The sequence below is a fragment of the Helicoverpa armigera genome, chromosome 3 (assembly GCF_030705265.1).
Source record: "Helicoverpa armigera isolate CAAS_96S chromosome 3, ASM3070526v1, whole genome shotgun sequence".
Lineage (NCBI taxonomy): Eukaryota > Metazoa > Arthropoda > Insecta > Lepidoptera > Noctuidae > Helicoverpa > Helicoverpa armigera.
Window position 1 is genome coordinate 8958500 of NC_087122.1, and position 14779 is coordinate 8973278.

At 38.7% G+C, this 14779-nt stretch overlaps 1 protein-coding gene across 1 annotated transcript; it reads left to right on the forward strand.

Moving 5' to 3' along the window:
- The first annotated feature begins 266 nt into the window (after positions 1–266).
- On the forward strand, positions 267–10426 carry LOC110381133 (protein CIMAP1D). Its single transcript, XM_021341340.3, has 5 exons — positions 267–509; positions 7309–7437; positions 7764–7980; positions 9356–9548; positions 10178–10426. Exons 1-5 carry the CDS (start codon positions 377–379, stop codon positions 10304–10306), a joined length of 801 nt encoding a protein of 266 aa, XP_021197015.3. The 5' UTR covers positions 267–376; the 3' UTR covers positions 10307–10426.
- The last annotated feature ends 4353 nt before the right edge of the window (positions 10427–14779 follow it).

A 14779-nucleotide genomic window follows, 5' to 3' on the forward strand; every position in this document is an offset into this window, starting at 1 on the left:
TAGATCCAGAGATTTCCTCAACGTCACAAACTTTACTTCTTTTGTTTAGATAAATAGTCACACACCGTCGACACCACCTTGATTGATCAACCCGTGCTGCTGCTAAGTAGTAATCCTAATTATATTGATATGTAAAAGAATACACCTACGCTACGGCATAAGTAGTATTTTGACAATCCCAAATTACCCACGCAGACGAAGTCGCGGGCAACAGCTAGTATTATTATATAGCTGGCTGGAAACAACTGTTTTTGACACACAATTACGTCAGTTTTCGATATTGACGGGCCTTAATATTATTGTTGCAAAAAAGTTTATTTCATTACGTTTATTTGATATCGTTTTGTGGACACGTTTTATATTTTGATAATACAACATGCCGTTTGGGTATGACTGCAGAACAAGGATTGTGAAGCAGGTGCCGTGTAAGCCAACAATACGCAACGGTCCCATATCGCAAGAACAAGGCACGCCTGGACCAGATCATTATGAAGTTCCAGAAATGTCTGGTAGAACATTTTCCTGTCTGCTTTCTCATTTCTCCCGAGTAACCCTATGATATCTCCATTCTTAATTTTTTTTCATCCAATTACGACCTCTTACTTGAATAAGGCTCACGGTGAGTTAAACCATTTAACTATAACCAAAACCCATTGACATATATTCTAGCGATAGACAAGAACATCCATACAAATAATTTACCGCTTATGTCGTCTGTTGACATCTCGTTGACGTATTGTGACATGTAGTTATCCTCATTGATGTTAATTGCTGAAGTGTCGCTCGTATTTTGCCTACATTTTTCATTACTCAAAAAGTTTATATCTAAGTGAATTCAAAATCTTGTAATATACCAAAAAGTTTATTTATACCTAATTGATTGCAAAATCATGTAATATATTAAAACCAGGAACTTATTTTTAGAGTTTTTAATATTAATTACGATGTTTTTTTTCTTAAGAGGGCTATCACAAATTTTCGCGAATTTAATTATTTTTTCTTGAAAGTAAGAACATACCATGACAAAGTGAAGTCTGTTTTCATTGATATTTTACCTACTGCCAGTTTTATGGCACATCTGTTTCTGCACGATTTTCTTAATCCATAATTTAAGATGGCGGGCGGGAACAAATTAATGCATATTTGTAAAATTGAATTATAAATGAAAAGTATGATATACAAGCGTTGTAATAGCATGAACAACGTGTAATTTTACTAACTTGACTCTCGAATAGTTTATATGTGTAAGTTTATATCTTGATATGTATTTTCTATTAAATTCTTGACCGTTATTTGAAGCTTACTAGTTTGAGATAGGCACCTACGTGTTTTCCGCTTTTATCTCCGTCCTTTTCTACCCCATATCTTGCATCTCTCTCGCACATCGACCAGTTTCACTCCCCACCAGGCAGGAGGCGACGAGTGTTCTCGGCGGCCACAGTTCGTCATTGGCGTCTTGTTTTCCGCCCGAGAAGGTTGGTCTAACCAACCGCTGTAGTATTTCGTTGAAAAATAAACTCAGTGCTCTCGCAGAACACAGGTGAGTTTATATTATTTTATACAATTTGTTAACGGTTTTACCGTTCGATATTCGATTTTGCGAAATCAAGTGTTAATATTTTGTACATCTACCCCTTTTTTGTCACGAGTTTCTTCCGTGTACTTTTTTTTTTTTTTCAGTAATTTGTTTTCAGAATAAGTGACTTATAAAGCAAATACAGATGCGGTAAATAATAAAGCTACCACAGCCCGTGCACGTGACTATGGAAAAGAAAGCAAGCCCGAAGTTCCTAAGGCACCTGTGGCCCTAGTTCAATCCTGCAAGGCGTTCAACGGTTTGACAAAAAAGAATGGTGTGAGGTGCGGTCCAACCAGCATCTCCTTAGTTCGGACTGATCACTACCGCACTTGAAGAGGGCTGATGGTGTCAAGAAAGCTTTTCGGCCTTGAAAGACTTGGTACGCTCCCCTCGGACTACCAGTAAGTCTGTCTGATGTTAGCCACCCCCCATGGGGGTCGGCTCATTATCACGGCGCGTGATGGTTTTCGGCCTTGAAAGACTTGGTACGCTCCCTTCGGACTGCCAGTAAGTCTGTTAGCCACCCCCCGTAGGGGTCGGCTCATTATCTCGGCGTGTGATGCTTTTCGGCCTTGAAAGACTTGGTACGCTCCGCCTAGGACTGCCAGTAAGTATGTTAGCCACCCCCCGTAGGGGTCGGCTCATTATCTCGGCGTGTGATGCTTTTCGGCCTTGAAAGACTTGGTACGCTCCCTCGGACTGCCAGTAAGTCTGTTAGCCACCCCGTAGGGGTCGGCTCATTATCTCGGCGTGTGATGCTTGTCGGCCTTGAAAGACTTGGTACGCTCCGCCTAGGACTGCCAGTAAGTATGTTAGCCACCCCCCGCAGGGGTTGGCTCATTTTCACGGACCCGCGCAGGGTACCAATCTTGCATGTTGCGAGACGCAGCATCATTACAAAGTGGGGACCAGTAAGTATACTAGCCACCCCCCACAGGGGTCGTTTCATTATCACGGACCCGCGCAGGGTACCAATCTTGCATTTTGCGAGTCGCAGCATCATTACAAAGCAGGGACCAGTAAGTATACTAGCCACCCCCCGCAGGGGTCGGCTCATTATCACGGACCCTCGCAGGGTACCAATCATGCATGTTGCGGGTCGTACCATCATTGCAATCTACCCTCGCAGGGTGGCTATTTGGATCGACTTTCGAAGAGTCGCCATTATAACCTTCCCTCGAAGGGAAATGGTAATCACACTCACGCTGAATGGCGTGTGACGCAAACTCTAAAGGCTCCCTTGGGACATCACGAGTAAATTACAATAAGAACCATGTCCAACAGACGAAACAAAGCGTCCAGGACCGCAGGCGGACTTTGATGCGTCCAACAAGGCACGTAAGTTATGACTTTCGAGGCGGGTTGCCTAACATTATATCAAGACCAATGGAAAGAAATGGGAGCTCCGCCTTTCTTGTCAAAAATAATAACTGGGTATCGGATACCATTGGCCAAAAGCCACCTTTGATAGATAATGCCAGATTTGACCAGAGAGTCCAAAGAGATGGATGTCGTCATATCCCAAATGATAAAACAAAAAATTCTATTGATAGCTGCAAATTCTGCCAGCTTTCTTTCCAATATGTTTCTTGTGCCCGAAAGGCGACGGAAAGAACCGTCCAATACTCAACGTCAAGGTTCTCAACAAGTTCATAATTACGGAACCCTTCAGTTTAATAAATGTTTTTCGCGTGCTAAAGTTTCTTCAGAAAGACGAATGACTGTGCAAGTGGATCTCGCCCAGGCTTACTTCTACCTTCCGTTAGCCGAAGGTCACAGACATGTTCTTCGACTAGTATACAGAAGAAGACTGCTTCAGATTACGTGCCTACCATTTGGCTTAAGCACGGCACCCAAGACCTTCGCCACAGTGACCAATTGGGTGGCTCAAACTTTGAAAACTCAAGGGTTACTTATAATTGTGTACCTCGATTTTCTGGTGGCTCACCAAGATATATTCGCCTACTTTGGGATCATTTGCACCACGTTTTGGATGGCAAGTGAATAAATCGCAAGCATTATCAACAAGATAATGACAAAACGCACTACGTGACAAACAGCACGACAAACTTAGAAGACCTGCATAGCTTGATAGGACTTTTAAACTTCGCAAGTTTTTGTTGTCCCATACGGCAGACTGCATTACCGGGCTCTCCTCATTTTCCTCAATGCAGTGTTGAACAGCAATCTATACCTACCCTATTCATGGAACCGTGAGCCAAACGGTGAACAAACCATAAAAAGGGTTCTTATAAGTCACGATTGAAGTAATGATCATATTTTATAAAAATAACTACGAAAGTAATATACTGACAACATTAGAAATTATATTTTAGAACGATGTCTAATCTTGCAATGCAATCTTTTCAAACTTATTTGAAATCAAATATAATAAATGCCGTAAATTGTTTTCTTAATTTTAATTAAATATGTAGTAAATCGTTTACATGTAAAAGGAACCTAGAAGTCTTGACTGTCATACATAGAACCCTACTTAATTGAAGACCACAGATACTAAGAACATTTTACATAAAAATGTGACGTTTTTGTCATCGGTCGGGTTATACCCACCATTTTGAAAAGTGTCATTCTTTGGTTACATTGTGGGCTCGCGGCTCGGTGAATGGAGTATAGCAATGTTGAACCTACCAGCAGATGCCTTAGCAGATCTAAAGTGGTGGCTGGTCAGCTGCCACCAAACCTTGGATATTCATACGCCACTTCCCTGTCACCTTATAACCACGGACGCCTCCGATGTAGGATGGGGGCACAACTGAACGGAACGCCCGTAATGGGTTCATGGAACAAGAGAGAAAAAGGCTTTCACTGCGATCTGAAAGAGATGCTTGCAGTATTAACTGGATAATCACGGCGAGTTGCTAAGGAGATCAACAGCCATTTTTCAATGCAAAAATGGGACTGTAGTGTCATATCTAAGAAATCAAGGTGGCACTCGATCAAGGAGCCTACCGAACTTGACGTACAAAGTATTCAGTTATCTCGAGCTGTATCAAATCTATCACGTCGTGAATCATATACCAGCCCTATTCAACAGTCATGCAGACCATCTCTCCCGACACAAACCTCCACCGGAGGGGCATCTTGTATCAGCAGTGGACCTATTTGCCTCGAAGCGAGCCCAGGGATACATAGTTGTGTACTACGTGCCCCTAGAACTGAAGGACCCGAAAGCGGGGTTCCACGATGCCCTTTTTCTCAAGTTTGGACTTACCCGCTAGCATGGGTATTACCGCCACCTTACCTTATACCGTAGGTCCTCAGTCATCTCAATTCAGGAACGGGAGTTAATCTCATAGTAGTTCCTTCGGTGGCACCAGGTATTTTGGCGAGCAGATTTGAAGTCCCGATCATTACCACACACACTGATGAACCTCGAGCAGAAACCGATAGACACAGCAACGGGGATACCCCCTGCCAAGGTCAAGGAAATGGGGAGGGGGGGAAGGGACAAGGAGTCTCTCCGACTGAAGTCTTCTTCAATCCACACGCAAGACTTATCAATCAGCTTGGAGTCGATGGTTAAATTGGGGCGAAAAGTATGAAATTGGATCCTATGAATCCTTGAATCCCTATTTGGACCTATACTTACCCAATTTTTTTTGCGGACTTACACATAGTAAATAAACTAGCATACAATACTATTTTATTACACAAGTCAGTTATAGCTACACTATGCAATGCAGAAACCACTGGAGAGCTAGGTTCACACGTTCTAGTCGGACACATTTTAAAATCAATAGCGCTGAGCAAACCTGTTCCCCGGGAAGCCGTCCATCTGGAATATTGACCAATTGGTAACCTACTTAAGTGCAGTAAACGTAGACAAGAATAATCCTTTTGCAACTTCCAGGCACACTGCTGCTCTTTCTTTTGCTAGCTTGTTTCGGAAAGGCGAGTCCATGATCTTTCCTTGCTTGCAATAGACCCAGAACATTTCAAAAACAACAAAGATAATTTAATCTTATGGCCAGTCTTTGGCTCTAAGACCGACAGTCATAGTCATAGGCAGTCGGGTTGTTGTTTGATGGATAATCAGGAAAATATAAATCTAAGTCCAGTGTATTGGGTCAGAAAGACTAAAGCCTTGTTAGAAGATAGACGGACATCGGCTAATTCCTTAAATTTATTTATATCCGTTAGAGGCCAACCAAAGGCAGGCACCCGAACGATGATTGCGGATTATATTATTTGGATTAAGACATTGTTAAAAGAGGCAGGAATAACTACAACCCCAGGAAGCTTCCACTCGGCGGTAGCGTCAAAATCTGTGTTGACAATATACCTTTGGACGATATATTAGCCAAGGGTAATTGGCGATCAGGCAATACATTTGCTCATTTTTACAGAAGAGAAAGATACCCACTAAATAGAAGTAGCAAGTTATCTCGATTATTTAATTAATCCAGCTGATTAATGTCTATATTTTTGTTACTATTGTTATTAAGAAGTATCGCAATATTTTTGTTAATTACTATTAGAAAATGAAATCAATTTTGCTTTTGTTCTTGCATCTCTCTTTTAATTTTTATTACTCATCCTCCGAGCCTTTCCCAACTATGTTGGGGTCGGCTTCCAGTCTAACAGGATGTAGCTGAGTACCAGTACCAGTTAACTTTTATTACATTAGTATTCCAGGACGCAATACACATACTTACTGATGTGATTACTCGTGTACCTAAGTACCTATTTACATACACAATTTCATTGTGCTTTTGCTCACATTGGCGTCCACTTCCACCAGGCGATAACAAACACGTCTCAAACTAGTAAGCTTCAAATAACGGTCAAGAATTTAATAGCAGCGTTTTACCTGAAATAAAACGCATATTAAATACTTACCTTATTTGAAGCTTACACTAATTCTGCCTGGTGTTTTCGACTCAATGACGAACTGTGGCCGCCGAGAACACTCGTCGCCTCCTGCCTGGTGGGGAGTGAAACTGGTCGATGTGCGAGAGAGATGCAAGATATGGGGTAGAAAAGGACGGAGATAAAAGCGGAAAACACGTAGGTGCCTATCTCAAACTAGTAAGCTTCAAATAAGGTAAGTATTTAATATGCGTTTTATTTCAGGTAAAACGCTGCTATTTTATAATTGTCGTTTCATAGACATCCATCTGACGCAGGTGTCAAAATCGCTCTGATTTGCCATTTTGGGCACTGCATAGTCTGCAGTGCAGTTCAGTGTGGTAAGCTTTTTGTTCGGAACGTTCTATCTAGTACGTAGTACATATATATCGATGCCAAAACCGTACAATTTTTAGTTGTCAGATCAACGATTTGACCAATGGGTAGCAATCTCACGGCTGGCTATGGCTTGCTTATCGTTATAGTTAAATGGTGCAACTCCCTTATATTAAAACAATAATGTCATTATATTGATCAAACCACACTTTCATTTAAAAGACCATTAGTCCATATTATAACCGAAACAAAAAATAAATGACATTACAATAGTTCAGATATATATTAATAGCATGAACATTTATCCTAATAATACTTATAACATCAGCTACTGAACTTCTCATCGATATACGATAAATATATGGGTATATTAGATGGTTTAGTGTTTTGTCATAATTCACAGCCATTAATGGAAATAATGCTCTATGGAATTAATTGCACATAATACATATTCTATTCACTTCTCTGTCTTATGTTGTTATGTTCTTGAATTGATTCTGTAAGTTAAACTTTTGAATTGTCAGGTGGGAAAGGGTATTCAAAAATAAAACGCTCACCAGCTTACACCTTCGGACGAGTTTTGAAACCCCTCCACACCAGTGCTATCTCGCCGAATGCTCCCATGTTCAACGTTAGAGGCATAAGCGAAAAAGGTAATAATTCTTCTTTATTTCTCAAATGTCATTTAGCCATTTAAAATATTAACGGCCCTAGCTTTATTAGCGTTTGTGCTGCAGCGGCCATTAATCCAATGTTCAATTTTAAGCGTGTTTACGGCCGTATGCTCGGATATTTTCCAGAATGTTTATAGCGTATGTGAAGGCATGTTAAACAACGCGCTGTGCACATCCTAATTTAGGTCCATAGCACGGGGATCCGCTGATGTGATATTACCAAAACACACCAAATGGGGCGTCGCATAACATAAAATTCGTTTCAGCAATTTTGCAGAAATATTTTTAATTTTCGAATATTCCAGGTGGTCACAGTATACCAGGAGGGACAATGTCTCCTCAACTCGAACCTCCCGGGGCAAAATTTAAAGTGCCTGGACCCAGTGCGCATACTCCTAATATGATGGCTCAAGTGAAACGTCCGCCAGCATACAGCATGCGACCTGCATCGAAGCCGCCATACCAGCCCTTTGACACGTGGACTCCTCCACCTAATATGTACTGCCCTCCGATACCGAAAGCGTAAGCAGACATTAGAATTAAATCAAGCACTTATTCACAAGTGACGAACTAGCAAAAGCTACGAGTAGGATACCGTCGAAGGTGATATTTTTGACTAGTTTTGTACACCAGCACTACCGATGATTTTTCACGTTGCGAATGAAATACAGCAGGTTTACTCGCCCACAGCAGTGTCCGAATTTTAGTTAGATTTGAATGGGAATATCATACGCACGTTCGATTTAAGTTCACCGAAATAGACACGAGATATTTTGCAAATAAAAAATGCTCTTTTACTCTGGATTTGTGACCATTGTTCAGTTTAAAATCTGATTCATGGTACGAATCACTCTGCACTAGATTGATAAAATTAAGCGATTTAAAAATCTTTCTCCAGTAAATATGGTTTCACAAATATCTAGCTGAAACTCCATTATTTATAGAAACCTTATGTAAAGAAAAAAGAAAGAGCCTTATGTAAAGAACTAGAAAAAGCCGTCGCTCGTAGACCATACGAAAGCCACCAAAGACAGCGACAATTGGCCTAAATTGTAGTTATATCGCACCAAAATTACGGAAAACCAATCTAATAAAGAGATTTCACACATTATACTGCAGCTTACACTTTCTAATGGATTTGTTGGAAAATACAACTCTATTTACTGGTTAATCTGGGGATCTCAAGCGATGTATGCTTGGTAGTATTATGTTCTTAGTACTTGGCTATTGCTGACTTAATTATAGATCTGTTGTTGTTAACTAAGCAACTAAGCATACGGAACAACACGACCGTGATCAAATCGGCTTGATAGTTCGTGTTCCCAACTGATCTGCAACTTAGTCTGTAGACACACAAACTATATTGTGACGTAAACATGGAATAGTTACTTGAATCTGAATCTTATTGATAACTTTGCTTAATAATTTAGGTTTTAGATCACGTGCCTTTACCTTAAAAAAATGTTATTTCTTTCACAGTTGAAATATATGAGAAGTTATAGATCTCTAGACATTGTTAACTAAAGCAAAGGCTCAGTCAGTTTAAAAAATCATGTTCTCCAAAAAGAGTTATTGACGAGTACAGTATTCACATGCTATTCACCAGGCTCGCCCTGTTAATCTACTACTAAGTGGCAATTTTTAGATTAAACCCTTTAATTAAAATTGGGATTACAGAAGTAATATTAAACACCTGTCTGTTATTAATTTTCCTTAAGCTAGCAATTGTTTTATCCATGACCTTAGGACGTTTTAAATTAAAATTAAAAATGCCTTAATTTTTTAAACTAAAAGCTATTATATTCTACTTAATTACTTTTCTAATAACGTTTTTTATCTTTGTCTACGTGCCTAGAATTTAACGATGGATTTTTATTTTTCTTTTCCAAAAATGCAGTAAAGCCCCCGCATACACATTCGCCAGTAAGCCAGAGCCAATTTCAAAGTCCACTACCCCTGGCCCAGGGGAGCACAACCCTAATCACAACTACGTCTTGAGGAGGAAGCCTGCGTACTCCATGGGTCCAGCCTTCAGGTCTGTCAAGGAAGTCGAGGAGACACCAGCACCTAATATTTACTGTGACAAAATGGTAAGAAGTCTGGCATGTGTTATAATACCTAATGGTATAGTAGTGATTGAAATAGCTCTTAACAAATCGTAGCTAATTGATTTTCAAATTGTGTTTAATCGTAACGGACTGACGATGACGTTTTGTGATATATTGATCTTCAAAGCAAATAGTTGAAAAATATTTTTGACAACCAAGAAAAGCTTATTAAGGCAATTTTTATTCTCATACGAGAAGTCTGGGGCAATAAGCTCCAGGTGAGAATATGAGAATGGAGAACCAAAATTAACAAAAATATTTACACAATTGCACAATATGTAAAGCTGGCCGCGAGACAAAATCAATAGTTGTTATTTTATCATTTTATTTGTATAGCTGTTGTAAATACCCGTCAGAAGCCAGACAAATAAATCACGCATTTATTTTATTCGTATCTAATAGTCAGTACTTTGTAACTATTATACTTGATTTAGAGACAGCCACAATAACAAACTGATGACATTAATAAAATGTTATTGAGAAAATCTATTCGATTTATTCAAGTTCATTTTTAAATTACTTTATTTATTTTTTTCAATTTCAATACTCTATTTATTGGAAAGAAAATTGTGTTTTTCAATTGACCAAGTAATATTTTTGTATGTTTTCAGTTCATGGTGAACAAGCCGACTCCTCCAGCGCCCAGTTTCGGCATCCGACACAGTCCATTCCTAGGCAAAACAGAAGAACATTTGAAACCCGCCGACCTGGAACTTAAAATTCAAAGTCAAACCTATTAATAATTACAGGGACATAATTATGAATTTTATACGTATTTAGGTTATTTTATAAATTATTTATAAATCCAATTTTATCTGCTATTTATTGAATTCAAAAATAAAGTTACCACTTAATAATAATACCTGGGTTTCTCATAAAAATATTCTGTAAGAGCAACGGTAACTTAATGGGTTAACTTTAAAACGAATTCATAAACTAGTTGGATAAAGACGGCTCGGATATAAATTGAGATTTAATACTTTACCACGCAAGCGCTGGTATTAAAACGCGATCAAAGTTAATTTCGCAAAGTTTCGCGGAAAGTCGGCCACTGCGCTGATTTGTATGCAATGTTTACCGGACCCGTGACGTCACTATACTCCCGCTTCTGCGGAGTCACTTCAAACTTGGTTTTTACCGCGCATTTCACTTATTGTTGTGGCCTCGCTATCTATTCAACGTCACTCAAGCCGCTTGATATGCCATTAAACCAGGTAAAATTTAGCACTTTACGAATGAAACTTAATGCTCATTGTCGATAGGAAGACTTTCTGCCCCAACGTCTATCAAATTACAAAACAAATAATGAACAGTTATTTGTCAATTGAAATGCAATAACAGTCAGACAACACTCAAACAAATAAAATAGATAGGAGAACCGAGCGGCAAACAATTGAAAAGTTCAATATTAAATTTACGAACAAAGAAAACCGGTCTAAGAGGATGGAGCATACGAAAGCCAACATATATTCCTTTAAAATCAAGGCAGATTATTCGCCGTAGTCTCAATCACAAACAGTGGAGGAATACAAACGTAGCAAGTCAAACATATCTCGACTGTGCATGGCCGATGCTCCCTCGCTTACTGTTAGTTTTCAATGATTAGGTTTACGCCGGCTAAGGTATGCCTTTCACTTGTTCCCTATTTGATTATCGAAGGCAAATATCATTTGAGAAACGCATTAATAAGAAGATGTGCTCTGTTATGCTTGTTTGTACTGCTGAAATCGCTCACCCCAAGCCAAGAAAAACATTTTGGTGATTATCCTGATGTTTGTTTTTCACTCAGAACGTTTCAGTAAAATCGACCAAAATCTTATTATGTAACAGGTCACGATATCCTCCTTCTGGGGTCTTCTCATTGGAAATATTATTGAATAGGTGGACTAACAAAAATAGGACCACTGTAAAGCCATTTTTAAACAAATAATCAAAATGGCAGACAAATTCGCGATAATTTCACTGGGGTTTTTATAATGTCCTTAAATTACCGGGAGCTAAATAGGTGCTATTAATTGGCAGTTAAGGTCGGCGCGTCGTTCTGCAAATGGCGTTAAATTGAGCCGGGACTGCGCGGCGGGCGCGTCGGCGCCTGAGTGCATAATCACCTCCAACCATGCCTCCAACGCAATCGCGATAGCGTGAACTTACTCATGTAAGCTCTTTACTGCAACCTGGTTGCTAACATTATCCATAGGCTTGCAAAATTATGTTAACACAGTTTCTATATTTAAGCCACTCATTGCCAAACGAATCAATACATTATGATGTTTTGTTCTGTCAAACCGCGTGGAGAATAAACATTATAGTAAAGTGTATATGTTTGTGACTAAGCCATGCGGACGAAATCCATAAAAACCTCGGGTATCACTTCATTTTCGGATCACTGTTCAATATGTAATCCCTTTTTAATGAACGGCCGCTAAGTCCTGCGCCGTTATGAGAGTAAATCACCTCATCATCCTCCTGGATCCAAGCTTAGGCCTTTATATACAACATATCTAAATATCACTTATTTATATGGACCATCCATTACAATGTTTTTTATTAAAAATTTCATTCATGTGTACAAATCGAACAACATCCTTATCAATTCATTCCGTTTGCTAAATAAATATTTGATGACGCTGAAATATTTTAATAAAAAAACGATGCATTTACAATACATCAACATTTTTACCTTTGCATTATTTATATACACTCAGTTTGTCATTGTATAAAATATGGGTGATTTGAGTGCCAAAATTAATGGCGGTTCAGTACCTAAAAAAACATTTTATTTTCTATCAGCGTCGGAGGTGCACGAGAACCACATGCGTATACCTGTGCTCTGAAACTAGTTGCGAGCTGGCAATTAATTTGGCGATTCGTACCTTTAATATTTGTTTTCTTGAGGATAAAGCGCCGTTCAGTCAGTGTTTGCTTACACATAAGAAGACAATCTACATGTGGTCGAACAGGGCCGACCTATGTTGTATAACTGCTCCATTCTATAGCTAGCCATAGAGTATTGACGTCGATAGACTGGACACACAGCACTGCCACAGACCACAACACTACTGCACTGTTACACCGCTTAGCGGTTCGTGCGGATATTCCCTCAAGCAACCAATTATTGTTTTACTAAACTATTACGGTCCTGACTTGAACATTCAAACATCGTTGTAGACAAGATCTTCGAAGAGAAACAAAACAGAAAATACCAAAACACGATTCTATAAATGATAAAAAATATGGGCGATAATATTTTGCTAACCGTGTCTATTTATAAAAATGATTCTCTACAGTGGATCCACTTTTTCCATTTGCCAGCCTGACAAATAACCCATAGTGTATGATAAATACAAGCACGCTTAAGTTAACTATTATTCTAACTCTGGGTTTATTAAGAAGACACGAGCATGGCCACTAAACCACGCATTGGTTCAATAGTAATTAACATTAAGTATCTGGTAATAAACTTGAAGATGCTCTTAGTACAGTAGGTCGCGACGCTGTTCAGTTAAAAGCTTTGTCGAGCATGTGCATGTGCAGTTAATTCACCTAATTAGCTCGTACAGGCTAACTAGATCATATATGTGTGTGATGTCATAATGCATCCTAAAAGAGGTCACTTTAATTTTTCCCCGAATGGAAATAATGGTGAGCATTCCAGCCCTCTCATTGATGTTCAAAAACACACCCAATAAATCGTATTAGCGTATTAAATAAATCGAGCAAACAAAGCTCCGATTCCGGCCTCTATTCAAAACACTTCATAATTTCGAAAAATACGCTCGTCCCGCTGACAATAGCCAAAACAATAGAGCTTACACTGCAATATGTCATTTCCGTCATCAGTAGACATTTTCCCATTAATTTGTTTGGTAATTAATCTTTTTCGACATTAACGACGAGGGCTCCGGCATGACAAAGAAGGTGCCGACAGCAAAGGGTCATTGAAGCTTTGTTAACTCAACGAACAAGAGAGGGTTTGATCTCTTTGTTTTGTACTGAAATATCATCCTGATCGCTAACAAGGACGCTGCGTTTCTCTTTACTCGAATGTCTTTGAATATTTCCATAGCAAAATGAATATATTTTGTTGACAAGGTTATAAGTTTAATCGTGTAAGTAACGGTTGTAGAATTTCATTTGTTTTGTCTTTAAGTAGCAAGTTACCCGAGTATTCTTTAAGTAACAAAATATCCTCATTGTTTGCAGTAATTTTAAGTACGTAGGTACATAAGTATACGGGTCTGTCTTCATAAATCATTTTAATCGATTCTAATACAATCTTATTCTACTTAACCCTGATACATCACTACATATACAAAAGAAATATAATACAACTACCCTACCTATATGTTATGACAACAATCCCAAACTAAATCAAAGACACCGACTTCCGTTCCATTTTTCCTTGATTGTTGTCCATAAACCGGTATAGGTACCGTTGTATCTACACATGGGTATTATATGGGCATCATTACGTTACAAAGTAGTGTATGGCCGCCATTTTTGCACCCAAATTGTGACGTCCGTGTATCCTATTGAATATATTGAAGGTAAAAAATGCCAAAGGACGGTTTGTCGTTCCTTGCCTGATGTAACACAGATATTGAAATATCGATCCTCCTTATGGAAATTGGCAGCTCTCTGGCAAATTCTCAAGCTGGAGTAAAAATTGCTTTCAGGCTAATTTGACTATACAAACTTATGGGATTGGATGACCTTTTGAATAATTGAATCTGAAGCAAAATTATTCAATTACCAAACTAATTTCTAAGGATTGTTTTGCAGACTAGTTAAACAATTATATATAAGTTACATTTGATGTTTCAGGACCTAAATAGATTCCAATTTGTAAACAATTCTTCCACGTTCACGTCCAGATTTTATTAATTTTTAAATAGATCTTAGTATTCACGGATGCTTTTTGTATTTTGGACCTTAGATAACTAATTTCTAATCCTTATCAAAATCTGTACATTTTCCTCTTTTTCATATATATTGCTGTAGTACTATTGAGTTCATTTCGATTTCCGCTCGTTATTTTGACATTTTCGATAGCGGGTCGTAACCTTTTCATACGACAGGAAATTGAATGTTGACGAAATATTGTGTCCAAACGGTGAACGTGGCATATTTCATTTTATAAAATTCTTTTGGGACCAATAAAATGTATATAGGCAGTTTATTAATGTATTATTATTTATTCGGTGTGACGCGCA